Genomic DNA, 22731 nt, shown 5'->3' with positions numbered 1-22731 from the left:
TATAATTTTTCTGAGTTTTTTTTTGGATGGACTGTCCAAGTACCGGTCAGCATGTTATGTGTGTGTTTCTATGAGATAGAGAATGGGATCCATCTTCAAATTAACAATGTTTGTATGTGATACAATTACAGGCAGTATTTGTAGCCCTTTATTATTTAATATTATGATGGGAAAATGGGATTCCCTGGGTAAATCACAATATACAGATGACGTAGCTTTATAGATTAGAGGTATTAATCGTAATTTGCAATTAATAGGTCACAGTGGACATATTGATGAGGATTTTAAGCTTTCAGTTGTTAAAACACATTATGTGGTTTACAAACAGCATTAATAGGCTTGCACTTGATTTTAAATTATATGATTAATATCCTGAGGAAGTGTATGGATGGATAATAAGCTAACGGGGAAGCTATCAGTGAAATAATTGATAAATGTAAAGGAGCTTTAAATCTCCTCAGACATCTATGTGGGTATTCTGTGGTGCAACATGATTATGTTATATTATCTGTTCTTGATTATGTCTGTGTGGCTTGTGGATCACTTTCATCTTCAAATTAGAAATGTTTGTATGTGATACAATTACAAACTTTAAGATTATGTTCTGGTGTGGTAATATTATCTCCTGTTTTGGCTTTACTGATTGCAATGGGACAATTGCCCTCAAAGTAACAGAGGTTCAAGTTGATGTCAATATACTGGATTAATTTGCAGGGGCAAGGAAATGATCATCCTGTTAAAGGTGTGCTGGAGGATGGTTGGGGACATCACAAGAAGAGTGTTTTTTTTTGTTTTGTGTGGCTTGGTTCTTACCACGCTGCGAATATGGGTGTATTTGATGATACAGTATGTCCCACTGTAGCTTTCTCCGTAACCCCACCTTGTTTTTTCCAATGACTTCAATTGATTTTATGTTACACGATCGGATTCAGTTCTGCCTGAGAGTCTGTTGGTTGATCAGTATATTCATGAAAGTTATTATCATACAGTAGCCATTTTTACAGATGAATCAAAAGGTAAGTTAACTGGGGATGTTGGTGTGGCTGTTTATGTGTGCCTGAATTGCAGGTAATGATAAAGAAATTACTTATAGCCATTTATCAACACAGGAAGCAGAATTCTTTCCCAATAGGAAATTGGTCCTTATAATTTGTTCAGAATACATTTCGGTTTTGATGACTCTTAAACAGGTCATTCTGGCAGTAGGTCAGATTGACTGTTGGAAACTTGTCAAACGGTATTTCATATATAAAGTTTGATTTATATGTCTGCACATTATGGGCCCTGCACATCACACTGTTGAGGGAAATGATGATGTTGACTGTTTAGCACCAAAAGCTGTTAAATGTTCTGTGGATATAGATCTTCCACTTAGCAAATTAGAAGCTAAAAGGTTGGTAGTGTTAAGAATTAGGGGCTTATGGCAAGACGTAGGATAATGGACGTAAAGACAGACACCTTTCCAGAATACATAAACCTGTCGGGTTTATAGAAGAAGGGCTTAAAACAACTGAAGGAATGATATTCACATGACAGAAATATCCACACTATGCTTAATTATGCCTTGTAACTAATTGGAAAACTTCATTCTGTGTCGTGTACATTTTGTCATTATGAAACCGTCGAAACACATACTATTTCAATGTGAAGCGTACAAGGCTGAAGAAAAATCAAATGCAGTCTTCAGTACAATCTTTGCGAGGGTAGATAGTTCCAGATAAAAACTTAATTAAATTATGGGAATGACTAATTGACCGTTTGAGCTGGAAAAGGCTTGTAATAATTGTGTTAAACCTCAGGAAATGGCATATAGGACCCGGGGGAGCTCAGGACCGGCCGCCCGCAGCTGCTGCTGATTCCCCGGTGTTTCTGTTCGGTTGACAGATGCGGTGAACAAGTTAAAATTAATTGATCGATAATTCTCATGTTGTGTTTATTTCACTCCATAAAACCATAGAACACTGCAGCACAGAAAGCAAGCCATTTGCTGTTTCTAGTCTGTGCGGAAACTTTTATTCCGCTCGTCCCATTGACCTGCACCCAGTCCGTAACCCTCCAGACCTCTCCCATCCAGGTACCTGTCCAATTTATTCCGAGAACTTAAGAGTGAGCCTGCATTTACCATGTCAGATGGCAGCTCATTCCACACTCCCACCATTCTCTGCGTGAAGACGTTCCTCCTAATGTTCCCCTAAACCTTTCCCCTTTCACCCTAAAGCCATGTCCTCTCATATTTCCTAATCTAAATGGAAAGAACCTACTCGCAGTTTCTGTCTATATCCCCCATAATTTTGTAAACTATCAAATCTCCCCTCATTCTTCTACGCTTCAAGGAATAAAGTCCTAACCTGTTCAATCTTTCCCTGTAACTCAACTCCTGAAGACCTGGCAACATCCTAGTAAATCTCTGCACTCTTTCAATCTCTCCAACCTCTCCATGGATACCTCATGTCTGAACTTTCTGAACTAACCTCACATGTGGGACCTTGTCAAAGGCCTTACTAAAGTTCATGTAGACAACATCCACAGCCTTTCCTTCACCTACTTTGTTGGTAACCTCCTCGAAAAACTCTTCAAGATTCATTAAACACGATCTACCATGCACAAAGCCATAGTGACTATCCTTAATCAGCCCTTGGCTGTCCAAATACTTGTAAATCTAATCTCTCTGAACATCTTACAATAATTTACCCACTACTGATGTCAGGCTCACTGGGCTGTAATTACCTGGTTTACTATTGGAGCGTTTTTTAAACAATGGAATAACAAGAGCTACCCTCCAATCCTCCGGCACTGCACCCGTGGCTGAGGACATTTTAAATATTTCTGTCGGGGACCCTGCAATTTCAACTCTAGTCTCTCTCAAGGTCCGAGAAAATATCAAGTCAGGCCCGGGGGATTTATCTACCTTTATGCGCTGTAAGGCAGCAAGCATCTCCTCCTCTTTAATCTACAGATGTTCCATGACACTACTGCTTGTTTCCCTTCCTTCCATATACACTATGCCAGTTTCCTGAGTAAATACCGATGCAAAAAAACTGTTTAAGATCTCCCCCATCTCGTGAGGCTCCACACATAGACGACCACTCTGATCTTCTAGGGGACCAATTTTGTCCCTTACTATCCTTTTACTCTTAATTTACTTTTGGAAACCCTTCAGGTTTTCCTTCACATTATCTGCCAAAGCCACCTCATGTCTTCTTTTTGTCCTTCTTTTGTATTTTCTTACGTATTCTATACTCTTTAAGTAACTCATTTGCACTTTGTTGCGTCTACCTGCGATACACTTCTCTCTTTTTCTTAACAAGATCACCAATATCCCTTGAAAACCAAGGTTCCCTATGCCTCTTAACTCTGTCTTTAATCCTGGCAGGAAAAATGCAAACTCCGCACCCTCAAAATTTCACATTTGGAGGCCTTCCACTTACTGAACACATCCTTGTCAGGAAAAAAAAAATTATCCCAATCCACTCTTCCTAGATCTTTATTCATTTCTACAAAGTTGGCGCTCAACTCGAGGACCAGACCTATCCTTATCCATAATTAACTTGAAACTGATGACATTATGGTCACTGGACCCAAGATGTTCACCTACAGATACTTCTGTCACCTGACCTGTATGGTTTCCTAATTCGAGATCAAGTATTGCATCCAATCTCATAGGTACCTCTATATATTGATTTAGAAAACTTTCCTGAAAACATTTCACAAATTCCAATCCATTTAGCTCTATTACAGTTAGGGAGTCCTAGTCAATATGTGGAAAGATAAAATCCCCTACTATTACAACTTCCTGTTTCTTACATCGGTCTACTATCTTTATACAGATTTGCTCCTCCAATTCTCTCTGACTATTGAGCGGTCTATAATACACCCCTATTAGTGTGGTCATACCTTTCCCGTTCCTCAGCTCCCCCCATATGACCTCTGTAGACAAGCCCTCCGGGCTGTCCTGTCTTGGCACAGCTGTGATATTTTCCCCGACTAGTAATGCCACTCCTCCCCCTTTCATCCCTCCCCCTCTATCATGTCTGTAACAACGAATATTTTAATCATGTATAAACCTTAGGTGAGAGGTTATCTTTTTGTATTAATGTATTAAAAATAAATTATAAATTCTACCAATGGAGCCTCTTACTAAAAGATTCATATTCAAAATAGTATCCAACAAATCAGATTCTTGCATATATGGAAACTGGGATAATTATTTTTGTAAAAAATATCTAACCTGAGGATCTTGCAGTAAGTGTGTATGAGAGAGAGAATATTTGCTAATCAAAAGTCATCAATCGACCATCACAAAATAAATGAAAATAAAAATAAATAAATCTGCAAAAGAAAGCAGATCCCCTTAATCACTAAAGATTAAACAAGTTTGGGAGAGAGAACTTAATATGACCTTTGTTAATGAAGATGGTCAATTCTTCTTTGATATGTGCCAATCAGTGTTTAATTCAATTTAAAATTGTTTACTGTTGCTATTGAACAAAGGAGAGACTATCCAAAATATTTCCTAACATAGACAATTATTGCAATAGGTATAAAACTGAAGTAGCCACTTTTTCACATATGTTCTGGTCATGTTCTTCATCAAAATCTTTCTGGAAATCTTTATTTTCTACAATTTCTAAAGCTCTGAAAATTAATTTACAACCTAATGTACACACCTTTGATTTCTGTCTATATATGCAGTCCTCGCATGACCTTTAGACTCCTCCACCTCACTATCTACTCTAACACTCTGGTTCCCCTCCTTCTGCAAGTCATTTTTACACCCCCCCCCCCCTCCCAGCGGAACTGCAAATTTACCTGCCAGGATGTTAGCACCCTCCAGTTCAGGGGCAAAACGTCCCGTCGGAACAGGTCCCACCTTCCCGGGAACAAAGCCCAATTGTCCAGAAACATGAAGCCCTCCCTCCTGCACCATGTATTTAGCTGCACTCTCCGCACATTTATATTTACAGGGACTTTACTCCGGACGCCGGTCCCGGGACACGACCCGTTTACAGACCCGGAGCGGAACCGGAGCAGATTCTCAGCCCCTGATTCACATCCACAGTCCGGAAGAGAGGATAAAGTTTCCCCGTGAATTTATTCCCAGTGAAGGTGTGGAGATGGGACATAGTCTCCGCGTTGTAAAAGGAAACTGTCCCGGACTCGTAACTAAGATAAACTCCCACCCTCCCGGGGATGGGACCGGCAGGGAGACGGGCCCCGGGGGAGGTGAGATCACGGGACACGTCACAATCACGATGTAACACGTCACAATACCGCCCGATGACCCAGAACCCGGTCTCCGGACTCAGTCTGACCCATTCCTTCCTCTCCACAGACTCTGCGGCGACTCCCAGACCCCAGAACCGATTCCCCGTCACCTCCACCTCCCAGTAATGTTTCCCCGATGTGAATCCCTCCGATCCCAGCACACAAGGCCAGATTGTGAATCTCTTCCCGGAGTCATGGAGATTCCTCCAGGTCTCGGTCCGTCTCACACTCTTCCGATCCTCAGACACCTCGAGACACGGACCCGCCGTTTCCACATCCAGATTGACAGAGACTGGGGGGAGAAGCAGAGAATTAGAGAGTCCCCGGGGATCGGGGGGGAGACTCGGACAGAGCGGCCCCGGCGATCGGGGGGATACTCTGTCAGCGCGGCCCCGGGGATCAGGGGGAGACTCGGGCAGCGCGGCCCCGGGGATCGGAGGGAGACTCGGGCAGCGCGGCCCCGGGGATCGGGGGGAGATTCGGGCAGCGCGGCCCCGGGGATCGGGGGGAGACTCGGACGGCGCGTCCCTGGGATCGGGGGGATACTCGGGCAGCGCGGCCCCCGGGATCGGGGGGAGACTCGGGCAGCGCGGCCCCGGGGATCGGGGGGAGACTCGGACAGCGCGGCCCCGGGGATCGGGGGGAGACTCGGACAGAGCGGCCCCGGCGATCGGGGGGATACTCGGGCAGCGCGGCCCCCAGGATTGGGGGGAGACTCGGGCAGCGCGGCCCCGGGGATCGGGGGGAGACTCGGACAGCGCGGCCCCGGGGATGGGGGGTGGCGGAGACTGGGACAGCGCGAGCCCGTGGATCGGGGGGAGACACGGGCAGCGCGGCGCCGGAGATGGGGTGGGGGGGGAGACTCGGTCGGCGCCGTCCCGGGGATCGGGGGGAGAATCGGGCGGCGCGGCCACGGGGATGGGGGGTGGCGGAGACTGGAACAGTGCGGCCCGGGGATCGGGGGGAGACTCGGGCGGCGCGGCCCCGGGGATGGGGGGAGGCGGAGACTGGGACAGTGCGGCCCGGGGATCGGGGGGAGACTCGGGCAGCGCGGCCCCGTGGATCGGGGGGAGAATCGGTCGACGCCTTCCCGTGGGTCGGGGGGAGAATAGGGCGGCGCGGCCCCGGGGATGGGGGGTGGCGGAGACTGGGACAGTGCGGCCCGGGGATCGGGGGGAGACTCGCGCGGCGCGGCCCCGGGGATGGGGGGTGGCGGAGACTGGGACAGTGCGGCCCGGGGATCGGGGGGAGACTCGGACGGCGCGGCCCCGGGGATCGGGGGGAGACTCGGGCAGCGCGGCCCCGGGGATCGGGGGGAGAATCGGTCGACGCCTTCCCGTGGGTCGGGGGGAGAATAGGGCGGCGCGGCCCCGGGGATGGGGGTTGGCGGAGACTGGGACAGCGCGACCCCGGGGATCGGGGGGTGACTCGGGCAGCGCGGCCCCGGGGATCGGGGGGAGACACGGGCAGCGCGGCGCCGGAGATGGGGTGGGGGGTGGGAGACTCGGTCGGCGCCGTCCCGGGGATCGGGGGGAGAATCGAGCGGCGCGGCCCCGGGGATGGGGTGTGGCGGAGACTGGGACAGCGCGGCCCGGGGATGGGGGGTGGCGGAGACTGGGACAGCGCGGCCCGGGGATCGGGGGGAGACTTGGACGGCGCGGCCCCGGGGATCGGGGGGTGGGGGGAGACTCGGTCGGCGCCGTCCCGGGGATCGGGGGGAGACTCGGGCGGCGCGGCCCCGGGGATGGGGGGTGGCGGAGACTGGGACGGCGCGGCCCCGGGGATCGGGGGGGATACTCGGGCAGCGCGGCCCGGGGATCGGCGGGGAGACTCGGACAGCGCGGCCCCGGGGATCGTGGGGAGACTTGGGCAGCGCGGCCCCGGGGATCGGGGGGATACTCGGGCAGCGCGGCCCGGGGATCGGCGGGGAGACTCGGACAGCGCGGCCCCGGGGATCGGGGGGAGACTTGGGCAGCGCGGCCCCGGGGATCGGGGGGAGAATCGGTCGGCGCCGTCCCGTGGGTCGGGGGGAGAATCGGGCTGCGCGGCCCCGGGGATGGGGGGTGGCGGAGACTGGGACGGCGCGGCCCCGGGGATCGTGGGGAGACTCGGGCAGCGCGGCCCCGGGGATCGGGGGGAGACACGGGCAGCGCGGCTCCGGAGATGGGGTGGGGGGTGGGAGACTCGGTCGGCGCCGTCCCGGGGATCGGGGGGAGAATCGGGCGGCGCGGCCCCGGGGATGGGGTGTGGCGGAGACTGGGACAGCGCGGCCCGGGGATGGGGGGTGGCGGAGACTGGGACAGCGCGGCCCGGGGATCGGGGGGAGACTTGGACGGCGCGGCCCCGGGGATCGGGGGGTGGGGGGAGACTCGGTCGGCGCCGTCCCGGGGATCGGGGGGAGACTCGGGCGGCGCGGCCCCGGGGATGGGGGGTGGCGGAGACTGGGACGGCGCGGCCCCGGGGATCGGGGGGGATACTCGGGCAGCGCGGCCCGGGGATCGGCGGGGAGACTCGGACAGCGCGGCCCCGGGGATCGTGGGGAGACTTGGGCAGCGCGGCCCCGGGGATCGGGGGGATACTCGGGCAGCGCGGCCCGGGGATCGGCGGGGAGACTCGGACAGCGCGGCCCCGGGGATCGGGGGGAGACTTGGGCAGCGCGGCCCCGGGGATCGGGGGGAGAATCGGTCGGCGCCGTCCCGTGGGTCGGGGGGAGAATCGGGCTGCGCGGCCCCGGGGATGGGGGGTGGCGGAGACTGGGACGGCGCGGCCCCGGGGATCGTGGGGAGACTCAGGCAGCGCGGCCCCGGGGATCGGGGGGAGAATCGGTCGGCGCCGTCCCGTGGGTCGGGGGGAGAATAGGCCGGCGCGGCCCCGCGGATGGGGGTTGGCGGAGACTGGGACAGCGCGACCCCGGGGATCGGGGGGGGGGGTGGACAAAAGCGGGTGGAAAACTAATGTCTCCCCAAGGGTTTTACGCTGGCCGGAGAGCAGAGAGACCCCTGGCGTTTGACTCCTCAGACAGGGGAAATATCCTCCCTCATTCCTGCCTGTTGACCCCTGAAAGAATTTTGTGTTTCCATGAGATCTCCTCTCATTTTCCGAAACTGGGAACAGAGAACATAGAGCAGTACAGCACAGGAACAGACCCGTCATACAATGTTCACATTCATTTGTGAGTGGGAAGTGGGGCAGTGTGATGGTTTGAGACTGTAAAGGAGGTGATAATGGGAACCAGTATGGGTGAGATGAATGGCAGATTGAACCAGGAGGGGGAGGGGTGGAAACCCCGTAGGTGAACTGTGTGTGTAGACGTAATGAGAAGATAGAGGGGGCAAAGATGGCAGATGAGGATGACTTTGTCCCCTTTCCCACAACCCATGCCCCGCAGGCCCTCATTAGGACAGATGTCGAAGGCTGTGCTCACCGTTCTCGACCCACCCACATCCTCCCAACATCGACTCTCTCCAGACAGGTGTCAGAGAGATCTGGCGAGACCCTTCATCAGGACCTGTGTGGCTTGGATTACCAGCATCTGCAGATTTTCTCCTGTTTGATTTTTAAAGCGGAAGTTAATAAGTAAACATCTTGATCGTATGGGAAGGAGGCCGGAGAATAGGATTGAGAGGGATAGTAAATCAGCTATTCTGCTAAACTCCGGTGAGTACAGGCCCAGAACCATCAAACACGCCTCATATGTTAACTGTTTCATTCCTGGAATCATTCTTGTAAATCTTCTGGAACCCCTCCAATGCCAGTACATGTTTTCCGATAGAAGGGACCCAAAATTGCTCACAATAATCCAAGTGTGGTCTGACCAATGCCTTATAAAACCTCAGAATTACATCCTTCCACTTGTATTCTAATCTCCTCGAAATGAAAGCAAACATTGAGTTTGCCGATCTTACCACTGACACAAATTGCAAGTTAATCTTATGGGAATTTTCGCCCTGTTTCCAGAATTGTCTCTGCCTTTATTCCTTCGACCAAAGTCATACCTGCCTAAGTTTGTACCTGTCAAACTCTACCTGTGCTACAAGATTCTTATTCCGTATACTGGTGCATTCAAATAAGACCATAAGACAAAGCAGCAGAAGCCGGCCATTCGGCCCTTCGAATCTGCTCTGCCATTTTATCATGAGCTGATCCATTCTCCCATTTAGTCCCGCCCCCCGCCTTCTCACCATGACCGTTGATGCCCTGGCTACACACATACCTATCAATCTCTGTCTTAAATGACCTGGCCTCCACTGCTGCAAGAAATTCACAGATTCACCACCCTCTGGCTAAAAAAATTTCTTCGCATCTCTGTCCTGAATGGGCGCCCTTCAATCATTAAGTCATGCTCTCGTACTAGACTCCCCCACCATGGGAAACAACTTTGCCACATCCACTCTGTCCATGCCTTTTAACATTCGACATGTTTCTGTGAGTTCCCCCCTCATTCTTCTAAACTGCACGGAGTACAGTCCAAGAGCGGTCAAATGTTCCTCATATGTTAACCCTCTTATTCCTGGAATCATTCTAGTGAATCTTCTCTGAACCCTCTCCAATATCAGAACATCCTTTCTTAAATAAGGAGCCCAAAACTGCACACAGTATTCCAAGTGAGGTCTTACCAGTTCCTTATAGAGCCTCAACATCACATCCCTGCTCCTATACTCTATTCCTCTAGAAATGAATGCCAACATTGCATTCGCCTTCTTCACCACCGACTTAACCTAGAGGTTAACCTTAAGGGTATCCTGCACGAGCACTCCCAAGTCCCATTGCATCTCAGAACTTTGAATTCTCTCTCCATTTAAATAATAGTTTGCCCGTTTATTTCTTCCACCAACGTGCATGTCCATACACTTTTCAACATTGTATTTCATTTGCCACTTCTTTGACTATTCTCCTAATCTATTCAAGACTCTCTGCAGACTCTCTGTTTCCTCAGCACTACTGTCCCCTCCACTTATCTTTGTATCATCAGCATACTTAGCCATAAAGCCATCTATTCCATAATCCAAATCGTTGATATACAACGTAAAAAAGAAGCGGCCCCAACATGGACCCCTGTGGAACACTACTGGTAATTGGCAGTCAACCAGAATGAGATCCTTTATTCCCACTTTCTGTTTCCTGCCTATCAGCCAATGCTCTATCCAGGATATGTAAATTTCCCATAATTCCATGGGATCTTATCTTGTTTAGCGACCTCATGTGCGGCACCTTGTTAAAGGCCTTCTGAAAATCCAGATACCGAACATCTACTGCATTTCCCTTGTCTAGCCTACTTGTAATCTCCTCAAAAAATTTCAGTGGGTTTGTCAGGCAGGATTTTCTTTTAAGGAAACCATGCTGAGCTTGGCCTCCAGATACTCAGTAACCTCATCCTTGACAATTGACTCCAACATCTTCCCAACCACCGATGTCAGGCTAACAGGCTAATTTACTTTTTGCTTCCTTGCCCCCTTCTTAAATACCAGAGTGGCATTTACAATCTTCCACTCCGCCGGAACCATGCCAGAATCTATTGACTTTTGAAAGATCATTGCTAATGCCTCCGCGATCTCCACAGCTACTTCCTTCAAAACACAAGTGTGCATTCCATCTGGTCCTGGAGATTTATCTACCCTCAGACTATTCCGCTTCCTGAGTACTTTCTCTGTCGTAATTATGACTGCGCACACTTCTCTTCCCTGACACCCTTGAGTGTCCGGTATACTGCTGATATTTTCCTCAGTGAGGACAGATGAAAATACTCGTTCAGTTCCTCAGCCATCTCCTTATCTCCCATTACAATTTCTCCAGCATCATTTTCTATCGGTCCTATATCCACTCTCACCTGTTTTTTTATTCTTTATATACTTGAAAAAGCTTTTAGTATCTTCTTTGATATTATTTGGTAGCTTCCTTTCATAATTCATCTTTTCCCTCTTAATGGCCTTCATGGTTTCCTTTTGTAAGCTTTTAAAAACTTCCCAATCCCCTGTCTTCCCACTAATTTTTGTTTCCTTGAATGCCCTCTCCTTTGCTTTTACTTTGGCTTTGACTTCTCTTGTCAGCCACGGTCGCAACGTTTTTCCATTTGAAAATTTCATCTTTTTTGGAATATATCTGTCTTGCACATTCCTCACTTCTCGCATAAACTCCAGCCACTGCTGCTCTGCCGTCCTCCCGCTAGTGTCCCTTTCCAGTCAAATTTGGCCAGTTCCTCTCTGTCTCCACTGTAATTTCCTTTACTCCACTGCAATACCGACACATCGGATTTCGGCTTCTTTTTCTCAAATTTCACAGTGAACTCTATCATGTTACGATCACTCCCTCCTAATGGTTCATTCACCTCAATCTCTCTAATCACCTCTGGTTCATTACACAATATCCAATCCAGTATCTCTGATCCCCTAGTGGGCTCAACAACAAGCTGTTCTGAAAAGCCATCTCGTAGACATTCTACAAATTCTCTCTCTTGAGATCCAGTGTCGACCTGTTTTTGCCAATCCACTCGCATGTTAAAATCCACCACAATTATCATAACACTACCCTTCTGGCAAGCCTTTTCTATTTCCTGTTGTAATTTGTAGTCCACATCACTGCAGCTGTTAGGAGGCCTGTAGATAACTGCCATCAGGGTCCTTTTACCCCTGCGATTGCTCAGCTCAACACAGAAAGATTCTGCACCTTCTGATGCTATGTCACCTCTTTCTAATGATTTAATATCATTTCATACCAATAAAGCCACGCCACCCCCTCTGCCTACCTGCCTATCCTTCCGATACACCGTGTATCCTTGGACGTTCAGCTCTCAGAGACATGCATCCTTTAGCCACGTCTCAGTGATGGCCACAAAATAATACCTGCCAATCTGTAGCTGTACGACAAGATCATCCACCTTATTCCTTATGCTGTGTGTATTTGAGTATAACACCTTAAGCCCAGTATTTGGTACTTTTTCTTTTGATTGCACTGCAACCCATCCCAGTGGCTCCAAATTTGCTCCATCACCTGCCTGTCCTTCCTGACATCTTTACTGCTCACTATCTTAGATTTATTTCTGCTTTCCCCCTCCTCCACTCTATCATTCCGGTTTACCACCCCCCTGCCAAATTAGTTTAAACCCTCCCTACCAGCTCTATTAAACATTCCCGCAATGGTTCCGGTGTAACCCGTCCTTTTTGAACAGTTAATACTTCCCCCTGAAGTATTACCAATAATCCATGAATCAGAAGCCCTGCCTCCTGCACCAGTCTCTCAGCCACGCATTCATCTGCCTGATCCTACTATTCTTGCCCTCGCTAGCACGTGGCACAGGCAGCAATCCTGAGATTACTACCCTGGAGGTCCTGCTTCTCAGCTTCATTCCTAACTCCCGGAAATCTCTCTTCAGGACCTCCTCCATTTTCCTCTCGATGTCATTGGTACCAACATGTACCAAGACAGCTGGCTGCTCGCCCTCTCCCTTCAGAATATTCTGGAGCCGATCCGAGACATCCTGTACCCTGGCACCTGGGAGGCAGCACACCATGCGGGTATCTCTACCAGGCTCACAGAATCTCCTGTCTGTTCCCCTGACTATGGAATCCCCTATGACTACCGCATTCCTCTTCTCCCTCCTTCCCTCCTACACAACAGCGCCAGACTCCGTGCCAGAGACCCGGTCACCGTGGCCGTCCCCTGTCAGGTCATCCCCCTCAACAGCATCCAAAACGATATACTTGTTGCTGAGGGGGGCAGCCACAGGGGTGCTCTCCACTCTCCGGGCATTTCCCTTCCCTCTCCTGACAGTCACCCAGTTTTCTGACCCCTGTAGCCTATGGATGACTACCTCCCTGTAGCTCCCGTCTATCGCCTCTTCATTTTCTCTAATAAGCAGTAGGTCATCAAGCTGCAGCTCCAGATCCCTAACACGGTCTCCGAGGAGCTGAATCTCGGTTCACCTGGTGCAGATGTGGCTATCAGGGAGGCTGGAGGTCTCCCAGGATTCCCACATCTGACACCCTGAACAAAGCACTAACCCTGCAGACATGCTACCTAATTCTACAGGAATGAAACAAAGAAAGATAGGTCTACTCACCCACTTACTTCGGCAAGCACACGGACTTTTTAAACCGTTAGCTAATGTGCCCTGCTGTTCCCCCGTCCGTCCAGGCCGATTTGCCAAGGGGAGAAAAAGAGTCGGTGCCTCGCTATCGCCTCTTCCCGTTACCGCCTAAGCCCGTTGAGCCAAAGCCCTACACTCTGCTACCACCCACTCCGCTGCCCGCTGTATAGGGTGGTCATCTTTTTAAACTCTCCGCGCTGTCCTGCGCAGTCTCGCCGTTCTTGTACGCAAAGTTTTTTAAAAAACTGCCTTCCTTCAGAATTTAGCTCCCACGCCGCCCTTCTTGTCCCAATCTAAAAAAAAAACACCTTCAGTCGTGTATTCATCAGCCTATTCCACACAGTCCACATGAAATTCAGCAAGGCCTTTGATGTCGATGACAGACCACACTTGGAGCATTGTCTGCATTTCCGGTTCCCGAATATGGGGAGGATGTCATTACACTGGACAGGAGGCTTCAGGAGGACGTTACCAGGACTGGGGGCTTGGGTTAAAAGCAGAGAGTGGATAAGCTTGGGCTATTCACCTGTAGTGTAGGATGTTCAGGTATGACCCCTTATCGAGGTAAATAATTCATAAGGAGCTTAAAGTTTCTTTTTCCAAGAACTGGGAGCACAGAACCAGAGGCCTCAGACTGAATGTGAGACGGGAAATTTTTCTGAGTGGTCTATCGGGTAACATTCTCATAGAGAGGGAGGTTGGTAAATGGAATTTGCCGTCAGACACTGTAGAAACAGGTAAAAATAAAATATTTTAAAATAAATTTCGGCTGGTACACAGATGGGAAATGGTTAGAGGAATGGTGGGGGGAAACACACACAAATGGGCCATGCTCAAGAAGACATCTTAGTCTTGCAGATTGATGAAGTGGGCTGTGAGTTCAACATCCATCAACATTCCTGAAGAATCTCACCCGGGAGTCTGTCTGTGAAGTGTTGATGTGACGTCACATCAGAGGGCAGCTCAGTGACACAGAACAGACAGGCTGGGTAAGGACGGCAGATTTCAATCCCAAATGGGAATTTGTGCCTATTTCTGTGGCCGTGTGTCACACTCTGATAGTATATCCGTGTGTGTGTGTGTGTGTGTGTGTGTGTGTGTGTGTGTGTGTGGGCGCGCGCGCGTGTTGATTGTGCTAAATATCCGTCTGGTGCGTATACACATTGAAGGAGAGTGTGCACATTGAAGAATTTGTATGTCACAGTGAGTCATCACATGTCTGGTGTGTGTTGACAATGTGTCACACGTGATTGAATTGTTTAAATCAATAAATGACTGTCGCTGAAGAGACTGGTTTCCAGGTTACTGAGGGAAATAACTACGTACATTGCTGAGGCTCTGACTACAATCTGCCAATCCTTCCTGTGTGTGTGTGTGAGGGAGCTTTGCCAGGCCGGTTATGCTGTGTGTGCTTCTCCCGAGATGAAATCTTGACCCATGTCAATGCTTGTTGGTGTGTCCGAGCTCATTCTCTCAACACTTCAATGTAGTGGTCTGATCACCAAGGCATAGGAGCAGAATTAGGCCATTTGCCTATCGAGTCAGCTCTGCCATTCAATCATGGCTGATCCTTATTTTTCCTCCTCAGCCCCACTCCCTGGTCTTCTCCCCGTAACCTTTGATGCTGTGTCCAATCTGGAACCTATCAAGCTCTGCCTTAAATACACACAACAAGTTCCACAAATTCACCAGCTGCTGGCACAAATTTCTCCGTATCTGTTTTAAATAGACCCCCCCCCCCTCTATCTTGAAGCTGTGCCCTCTTGTCCTGAACTCCACCACCATGGAAAACATCCTTTCCACATCTACTCTGTCTAGGACTTTCAACATTCAAAATGTTTCTAGGACTTTCAACATTCGAAAGGTTTCAATGAGATCCCCCCTCATCTTTCTAAATTCCAGCGAGTACAGACACAGAGCTATCAAACGTTCCTGGTATGATAACCCTTTCATTCCTGGAATCATCCTTATGAAATGAACCTTCTGCAATGCCAGCACATCTTTTCTTAGATGATGAGCCCAATATTGTTCACAATACTCAAGGTGAGGCTTCATCAAATCCCTGCTCTTGGATTGAATGCTAACATTAGGGTTTAACCGCAGATTAAAATCCAGGAGCAACAGCCTCCAGGACAGCTTCTTCAACCAGGCCATCAGACTGATTAACTCATGTGGACACAGCTGTATTTCTCTGTTATATTAACCAGTCTGTTATGCATATTATTCTTCATAAATTGCACATTGCACATTTAGACGGAGATGTAACGTAAAGATTTTTAATCCTCATGTATATGAAGGATGTAAGTAATAAAGTCAATTCAATTCAAATCAATTTCTTGTTTATTTTTTTCATCTCAATCATTCTTTCAGTTCCTCTCTGTAGATATTTAAAAGCTTCCCAATCCTCTGTCTTCCTGCTAATTTTTGTTTAGTTGTATGCTCTCTCTTTTGCCTTTACATTAACTTGTCTTCCCTTATCAGCCACGGTTTTACTATTATGCCATTTGAGTATTTATTTATTTTTGGAATACATCTATCCTTCACCTTCCTCATTTTCCCAGAAACTGACACCATTTCTGCTCTGCTCACATCACTGCCAGCATCTCCTTCCAATTTGCTTTGGCCAACTCCTCTCTCAGACCACTGAAATTTCTTTCACTCCTCTGAAATACTACAATTTCAGAGGATTTTGAAATTCAGATCTCCCCCCACCTCGTCACTGTCTCACCGCCCACCTCGTCACTGTCTCACACCCCCACCTCGTTATCTCCTTATCAGATTTCAAGTTGAACTCAGTCACGTTGTGAGCACTGCTTCCTAAGGTTTCTTTTCACTACTCCCCTCTGGTTCAATACATAACACCCAATCCAGTAGAGCTGTTCCCCGAGTAGGCTCAACGACAAACTGCTCCAGAAAGCCATCACATTGCATTCAACAAACTCACTCTCTTGAGATCCTTTATCAACCTGATTTTCCCAATTGACCTGCATGTTGAAATCTCCCATGATTATCATAACATTGTCCTTTTCATCAGCCTTTTCTATTTCCAATTGTAATCTGTGGGCCACAACCCACTGACTGTTGGGAGGCCTGTATATGACTGGTGTCAGTGTCATTTTTACTTTTGCAGTTCCTTACCTCAACCCACAAGGATTCAACATCCCCCTATCCTATGTCACATCTTGCTGCTGATTTACCAGCAGAGCCACACCACCCCATCGGCCTTCCTTCCTTCCTCCGATACATTGTGTAATCTTGAACATTCAGCTCCCAACTACAACCATCCTTCAGTCACGATTCCGTGATGGCCACAACATCATACCTGACAATCAATAATAGTGCAACAAGATCATCCACCTTATTTCTCATACTCCATATATTGAGATATAACACTTTGTGTACTGTATCTGCTACCCTTTTTAATTCTGCATCCCTAATGCACTGATACTCACCTTGCTAGCTGCAATTTTCTCATCACATCTGTCCATCCTATCTGACAGTTTGACTGCACGCTATCTTTGCATTTTACCATCAGTTCTATCGCTTCACTCCACTTCCAACCCCTCACCCCACCAAATTAGTTTAAACCCTCCCCGAGAGCTCTATCAAACCTCTCTGTGAGAATATTGTTCTCCCTTGGGTCCAGGTGCGACCCATCCCTTTTGAGCAGGTCATTCCTCCACCAGAAGAGATCCCAATGATCCAAGAACCTGAAGCCCTGCCCCCAGCACCATCTCCTCAGCCATGTTTATCTGTCAAATTATCCCATTTCTACCCTCACCAGCAATCCAGAAATTACTACCCTGGGGGGTACTGCTTCTGAGCTTTCTACCAAGCTCTCCAAATTGTATTTTCAGGACCTATTTGCTTTTACTTCCAATATCATTGTCCCCAAATTTGCCAAGATATCTGGCTCTTTTCCCTCCCTCTCTAAAATGCTGCGGACCCGATTCGAGGCATCCCTGACCCTGGCACCCAGGAGGCAACAAACCATTCGGGTGTCCCGTTCACATCAATAGATCCTACTGTCTGTTCCTGATACCTGCTTTTATTCCCTACAATATTATCGTTAGTATTAAATTCCCTGTTCCTCTGGTTGATCCAAACACATGTCCTGGTGTGTTAGTGCATTGTGCCTGGGATCAGGACACAGTGGTTCATCTGCCAGTCCTGTGTATTGGTTGTATTGTGACCCTATGCTGGTGTGTCCAGGGGTCTGACATCTCCAGCTGACCATGTGACAGTGATGCCTCCCAGTTAGTGGGGCAGATGTGGAATAAACTTCAGTTCCCCTTCAGCCCAGTATTACAGACAATCTTTGCCTCAAATTGGAACGAAATTGAGCTTCATAAACAAGGGGAAATGAATCTTTGTAAGTTTTACCTCGATTAATAGCATCAAGTGATTCTCTCAGCACTGTGTTCAATAAATAGAGGTGATCGAATTTTTCAACCGGTAGGGTCTCATCTGTCACTGACAATTCCTGGACATCGTCATTAATCCTGTAAATATTAAACTGCTGGTTATAAATTGCTATTCTGAACTACTTTACAAATCCATTCAGGGTTTCAGTAAAGAGCGTGTCCTACCTGCTGTTCCGACGAGCTTCCTCCTGAAATAAATAAAACATAAATCTGATTAGACTTGGACTTACTGTCCACATCCTGAATTTCATCCAAATCATTACAAGGTGCTGAAAATTCCAACTCCCACAGTCACTCACACACACAGACAATACAGAACCATGGGGTAAATTACAGGGAAAGTTTCTGAATGTGAAACCATTACTGAGAGGATGAAACGTACAGGGAAGACAGGACAGGCTGTGCATTATCATCTGGATATGACGTCAGTGTGATAGGATCGAGGAATTTAAGATCAGTGATGTATGTGATTGTGTGCGGGTGGAGGAAGTACCTCTATTTATGGGGAGACTTGTGGGGAGATGTAATTCCAGATGGATTTTAACAAATTCCACAATAAATTTTGTGAAGAGGATGAGGAACTCAGTGCCACAGGAGTGGCTGAAATGGAACAGCTGAGATTGACTGTAATGGGGAGGCTGGATAAACACGTGAGGGACCAGAGATTTCATGACACTGTTGCTGGTTGTGGTGAGTAGGTGGCAGGAGGATTGTGAAGCAGGGAAATTGCGAGGAGAAAATGGGCCGAATGGCCTGGATATGTTTTGAACGATTGAACGTTATCTGTAAAAGTAAAGAGACAATAATAGTTTCCCTAATTTAATGGAAACCGGATACAGAAGATGTCTGATGTGTGGGTCAAATTCTTTGTTCTCACTGATTGACAGAGAGACGCTCACACCCACCGCACCAGACACACTCACAGCCTTTGACTGGAAATGGGAGTTAATGAGAGTTTTAGAGGATATTTAATGAGGAATTAAGGAGACAGTCAGCAGCTGTCTGTTATGATCAGAGTAAATAATTTCAGAGAGATTTGCATTCTGTCCTGGGATGTACAGAAGTTGTGGAAGTCCACTTTTGGGACAATAGACAATAGGTGCAGGAGAAGGCCTTTCGGCCCTTCTAGCCAGCACCGCCATTCACTGTGATCATGACTGATGGTACACAGTCAGTACCCCGATCCTGCTCTCTCCCCATATTCCCTGACCCCGCTATATATAAGAGCTCTATCTAACTCTCTCTTGAAAGCATCCAGAGACCTGGCCTTCACTGCGTTCTGTGTGAGGTTGCCAGAGCGACAATTGATTTGTTAGAATTGGCTTCGGTGCTGTGTTTATTTCAAATAGACCACTGTTCATTTAGTGCCCTTTGACAGAAACAAATTGAAATATAATCCCTCACCTTGAGAAACATCACACTATCTTTTTGATCCATCTGTTCCTTTAACTTAGTGATTTCTTCCTGAATAATCCTTATATTCTCTTGAATCTTCCAATGATTTTTCTCCATTGGATTGAGAATCCTCTTCTCTTCTTCCCTGAGATCCCTGAGTAAGCTCTGCTCTTTCTCAGTGATAATCTGGCGCAGTTCAGCAAACTGGGATGTGATGTGGGACTGAACACTGTGTGACTGTTCCTGTCGAATGAAAGGTGAAGATTAATGTACTGCATTACTGTGCTCTGTTTCCTTTTGTCGTTCAGTTCGGTCAATTGGAGTCCATGCTACTTCTGAAAGCATTCCCATTAACACCATTCCCTCACCTTTTCATGAAACCTACTCTCACTGATTGACCCATAAACTCCCATCTGATTCACACACACAACCTTCCCACCTTCACAGGGTCAACGGTAATTAGCCATTCATCGGACATGTCATTGGGATGTGTCGGAGTCTCTTGTGGCCATAGGGAGAGCATGCAAACTCCACACAGACAGCAGCAGAGGTCAGGATCGAAACCAGGTCACTGGAGCTGCCATATTCGGCTATTCTGCATAAAAGGGAGCAAAACTCGACAGTAAAATCAGAAATCCCGCTCAGGAAGCCTCACCCAAACTCCGGAAATCTTCTCTTTCTGTTGCTGCTCCTTTTCCTGGAAGTCTGATTTCTTTTTTGTGAGAGAGTCTAAGGAAGATTTTAGCTGATCCTGGAAGTCAGTGAGTGAAGGAAATAGAAACAAAGATGCATCAAAAGAAACAGGTGATCAAACCCGATTATCACACAAAATGCCAGAGGAACTCAGTGAGTCAGGCAGCATCTATTCAGGGGAAATAAAACGGTCGGTGTTCCGGGATGAGACCCTTCATTAGGACTGGGAAGGATGGGACAGGACCCAGAATAAAAAGGTTGGGGATGAGAATCCGCCGACAGGTGACGGGTGAGACAACGTGAGGGGAAACGTGGGGGAGGGTGATGAAGTGAGAAGCTGAGAGGGGACAGGTGGAAGAGGTAAAGGGCTGGAGAAGAAGGAATCTAATACGAGAGGACATTCGACCATGGAAGCAACGGGAGGGACTGGGCTGTTTGCGGCCCTGAATAGTGACGAGGGAGGAGGTTAGGAGTCAGGTGTAGCACTTGTCCCGCTTGCAGGTGTCAGTGTCAGGAGGGAGATCAGTGGGGAGGTGCGAGTGGATCAGGGCGATACAGTAGGGGAAGCGCGATCCGTATAGAGAGCGGAGAGTTGCGGGGTGCGGCGGTTGGCTGTGGGACAGGTAGGTGCTAGAATCCCGTTGGATATGGCGGAAGTTGCAGAGAATGATGTGTTAGTTATAGAGGCTCGTGCGATGGTATGTAGGACAAAGGAAATATGTTAAGTATTAAATTAACGTTTAGTTTTTACCGTGCAGATTTTAACAGCTCCTTTAATCGGCCTGAAGCAGTGCTCTCTGTGTTCCTGCGCAGCTGCACAGATCACACAGATCAGTGTCTTGTCCGTTTCACAAAACAGCTTCAGTTCTTCCTCATGTTCCTCGCAGTGACGTTTACTTTGCTTCTCTTTCGGATTCAGGTTTAGATTTCGAGCTTTTTCAGCCAGATTTGCTAAGGCCCGATTCACCCTGAGGGTGCGGTCAGCAAACTCCTCTCTACATTCCGGGCAGGAGTTTCTCTCCTCCCTTTCCCAACACCGTGTGATACAAGAGCGACAGAAGTTGTGTCCACACTCCAGTATAACCGGATCGATGAAGAAATCCAGACAGACGGGACAAATTGCCTCCTCGCTCAAACTCTCGGCCTTTCTTTTCGAAGCCATGTTAACTCCAGCACTTGCTTATTCAGAATGCTTTCACGTTCAGGGAGCTGCTGATCCTCTGCAGTACCGGGATTGTCCACTACGCGCGCTGCAGACTCGGGGAATCAAACAACACACACACAATGCTGGCGGAACACAGCAGACCAGGCAGCATCTGTAGGGAGAAGCACTGTCGACGTTTTGGGCCGAGACCCTTCGTCATGACAGCTGTTGTGGTATTCCACCCTTTCCTCAGAGTAGTTTCTTTTTAAATCTTTTTATTGATTTTAAGCAAACATAAATGAAACATGAATACAAAGAGCTTGAGATAACATAATTAATAGGTTAAAGTATAAATACAAATAGATGATAACAACCTCCCAAACTCATAGTGGTTACAAAAATTGGAGAAAATAAATTTTAAAAGTTCTAACCGACATGGGCCATTGCATTATATCACTTACACACAGTAGGATCAATAACTCTGCACCTACACCCAAATAATATAGGATATTAAAAGTAAGGTTTCGGAAAAGTAAGTTTAGCTCATATGAAAATGTTGAATAAGAGGTCTCCAAATTTCTTTAATTTTAACTGAAGGGTCAAAGACAACACTTCTAATATTTTCTAAACTCAAACAAGAAATGGTTTGAGAAAACCACTGAAATATAGTTGGAGGATTAATTTCTTTCCAATTCAATAGGATAGATCTTCTAGCCATTAATGTAACAAATGCAATCATCTGCCGGGCAGGTGGAGGGGGGGGGTGGAATAAATGACTATTATCCACCATTGGTAAACTGAAAGTTGTAGTAATAGGATGCGGTTGCAATTTGATATTCGGAATTGTTAGAAATAATACCAAAAATATCTTTCCAATAATTTTGCAAACAGGGGCAAGACCAGAACATGTGGGTCAATGAAGCAACTTCAGAATGACATCTGTCACTGGTTCGATTAACATAATAATAAAATTGAGCGAGTTTATCCTTGGACATGTGAGCCCTATGAACAACCATAAATTGTATTAGGCATGTTTAGCACAAATAGAAGAAGAATTGACTAATTGTGAAATGTTCTCCCACTGCCCTGTGGGTATAAGAAAGTGAAGTTCTTTTACCCATTCCTTCTTAATTTTTTCTGATACTCCTGGCTGTATTTTCATGATCATATTATAAATGATGGCTACTAAACCCTTCTGGCAAGGATTCGAGCCTGATTTTTTTCTGTAATGTCCATTGGACACAATTTCAGAAAAGACTAACATTCAAGAAATTTCTAACTTGCAAGTATCTAAAAAAAATGAGTTTTAGGCTGGACAGCTGTTCAAAGGACAGAAAACTGTTATCTAAAAATAAATCAGAAAAACATGTTATACCTTTTGTTTTCCATAACACAAAGGCCATAAACTCAATAACACAAAGTCCATAAAAGAGGGCTGGAAAAAAAGTTAGATATAAGATGGCTTGATAAGATAAACTTATTCAAGCCGAAGAATTTACGAAATTCAAACCATATTCTTAATGTATGTTTAACTATAGGATTAGTTATTTGTTTATTCAGTTTAGATAAAACAAAAGGAGGCAAAGGTTCTAAAGTAGAAAACAATGAGAAGTCTTGTACAGATTTACACTCCAAATTTACCCATTGTGGGTAAATTTACCCATTACACCAATTCTCGTGTCCAAAATATTAACTATCGGATGTTAACTGCCCAGTAGTAAAATCTT

General features: G+C 47.4%; 1 protein-coding gene across 1 annotated transcript; it reads right to left on the bottom strand.

The window, feature by feature from the left end:
• Nucleotides 1–4977: 4977 nt before the first annotated feature.
• On the bottom strand, nt 4978–21078 carry LOC132385741 (zinc-binding protein A33-like). The gene is made up of 6 exons (XM_059957965.1): nt 20612–21078; nt 19823–19918; nt 19177–19410; nt 17938–17960; nt 17732–17850; nt 4978–5557 (listed from the first exon to the last, which is right to left on the bottom strand). The coding sequence occupies exons 1-6, from the start codon at nt 21020–21022 to the stop codon at nt 5004–5006; spliced, it is 1437 nt and encodes a 478-aa protein (XP_059813948.1). The 5' UTR covers nt 21023–21078; the 3' UTR covers nt 4978–5003.
• Between the last annotated feature and the right edge of the window lie 1653 nt (nt 21079–22731).

The sequence above is a fragment of the Hypanus sabinus genome, assembly GCF_030144855.1.
Source record: "Hypanus sabinus isolate sHypSab1 chromosome X2 unlocalized genomic scaffold, sHypSab1.hap1 SUPER_X2_unloc_14, whole genome shotgun sequence".
NCBI classification, from domain to species: domain Eukaryota; kingdom Metazoa; phylum Chordata; class Chondrichthyes; order Myliobatiformes; family Dasyatidae; genus Hypanus; species Hypanus sabinus.
The sequence above is the reverse complement of the archived record's forward strand: the minus strand, read 5'-3'. Positions and strand labels throughout refer to the sequence as shown.

Bases quoted from the DNA above. Each gene is read 5' to 3' on its own strand.
- LOC132385741 (XM_059957965.1), bottom strand. From the start codon at position 21,022: ATGGCTTCGAAAAGAAAGGCCGAGAGTTTGAGCGAGGAGGCAATTTGT. The intron at 19,411-19,822 runs GTGAGGCTTCCT...TTCATTCGACAG, and splicing joins AGAAGATTTCCGGAGTTTGG to GAACAGTCACACAGTGTTCA. The intron at 5,558-17,731 runs GTAAAACTTACA...TTCTCCCCCCAG, and splicing joins ACTTGATGCTATTAATCGAG to TCTCTGTCAATCTGGATGTG.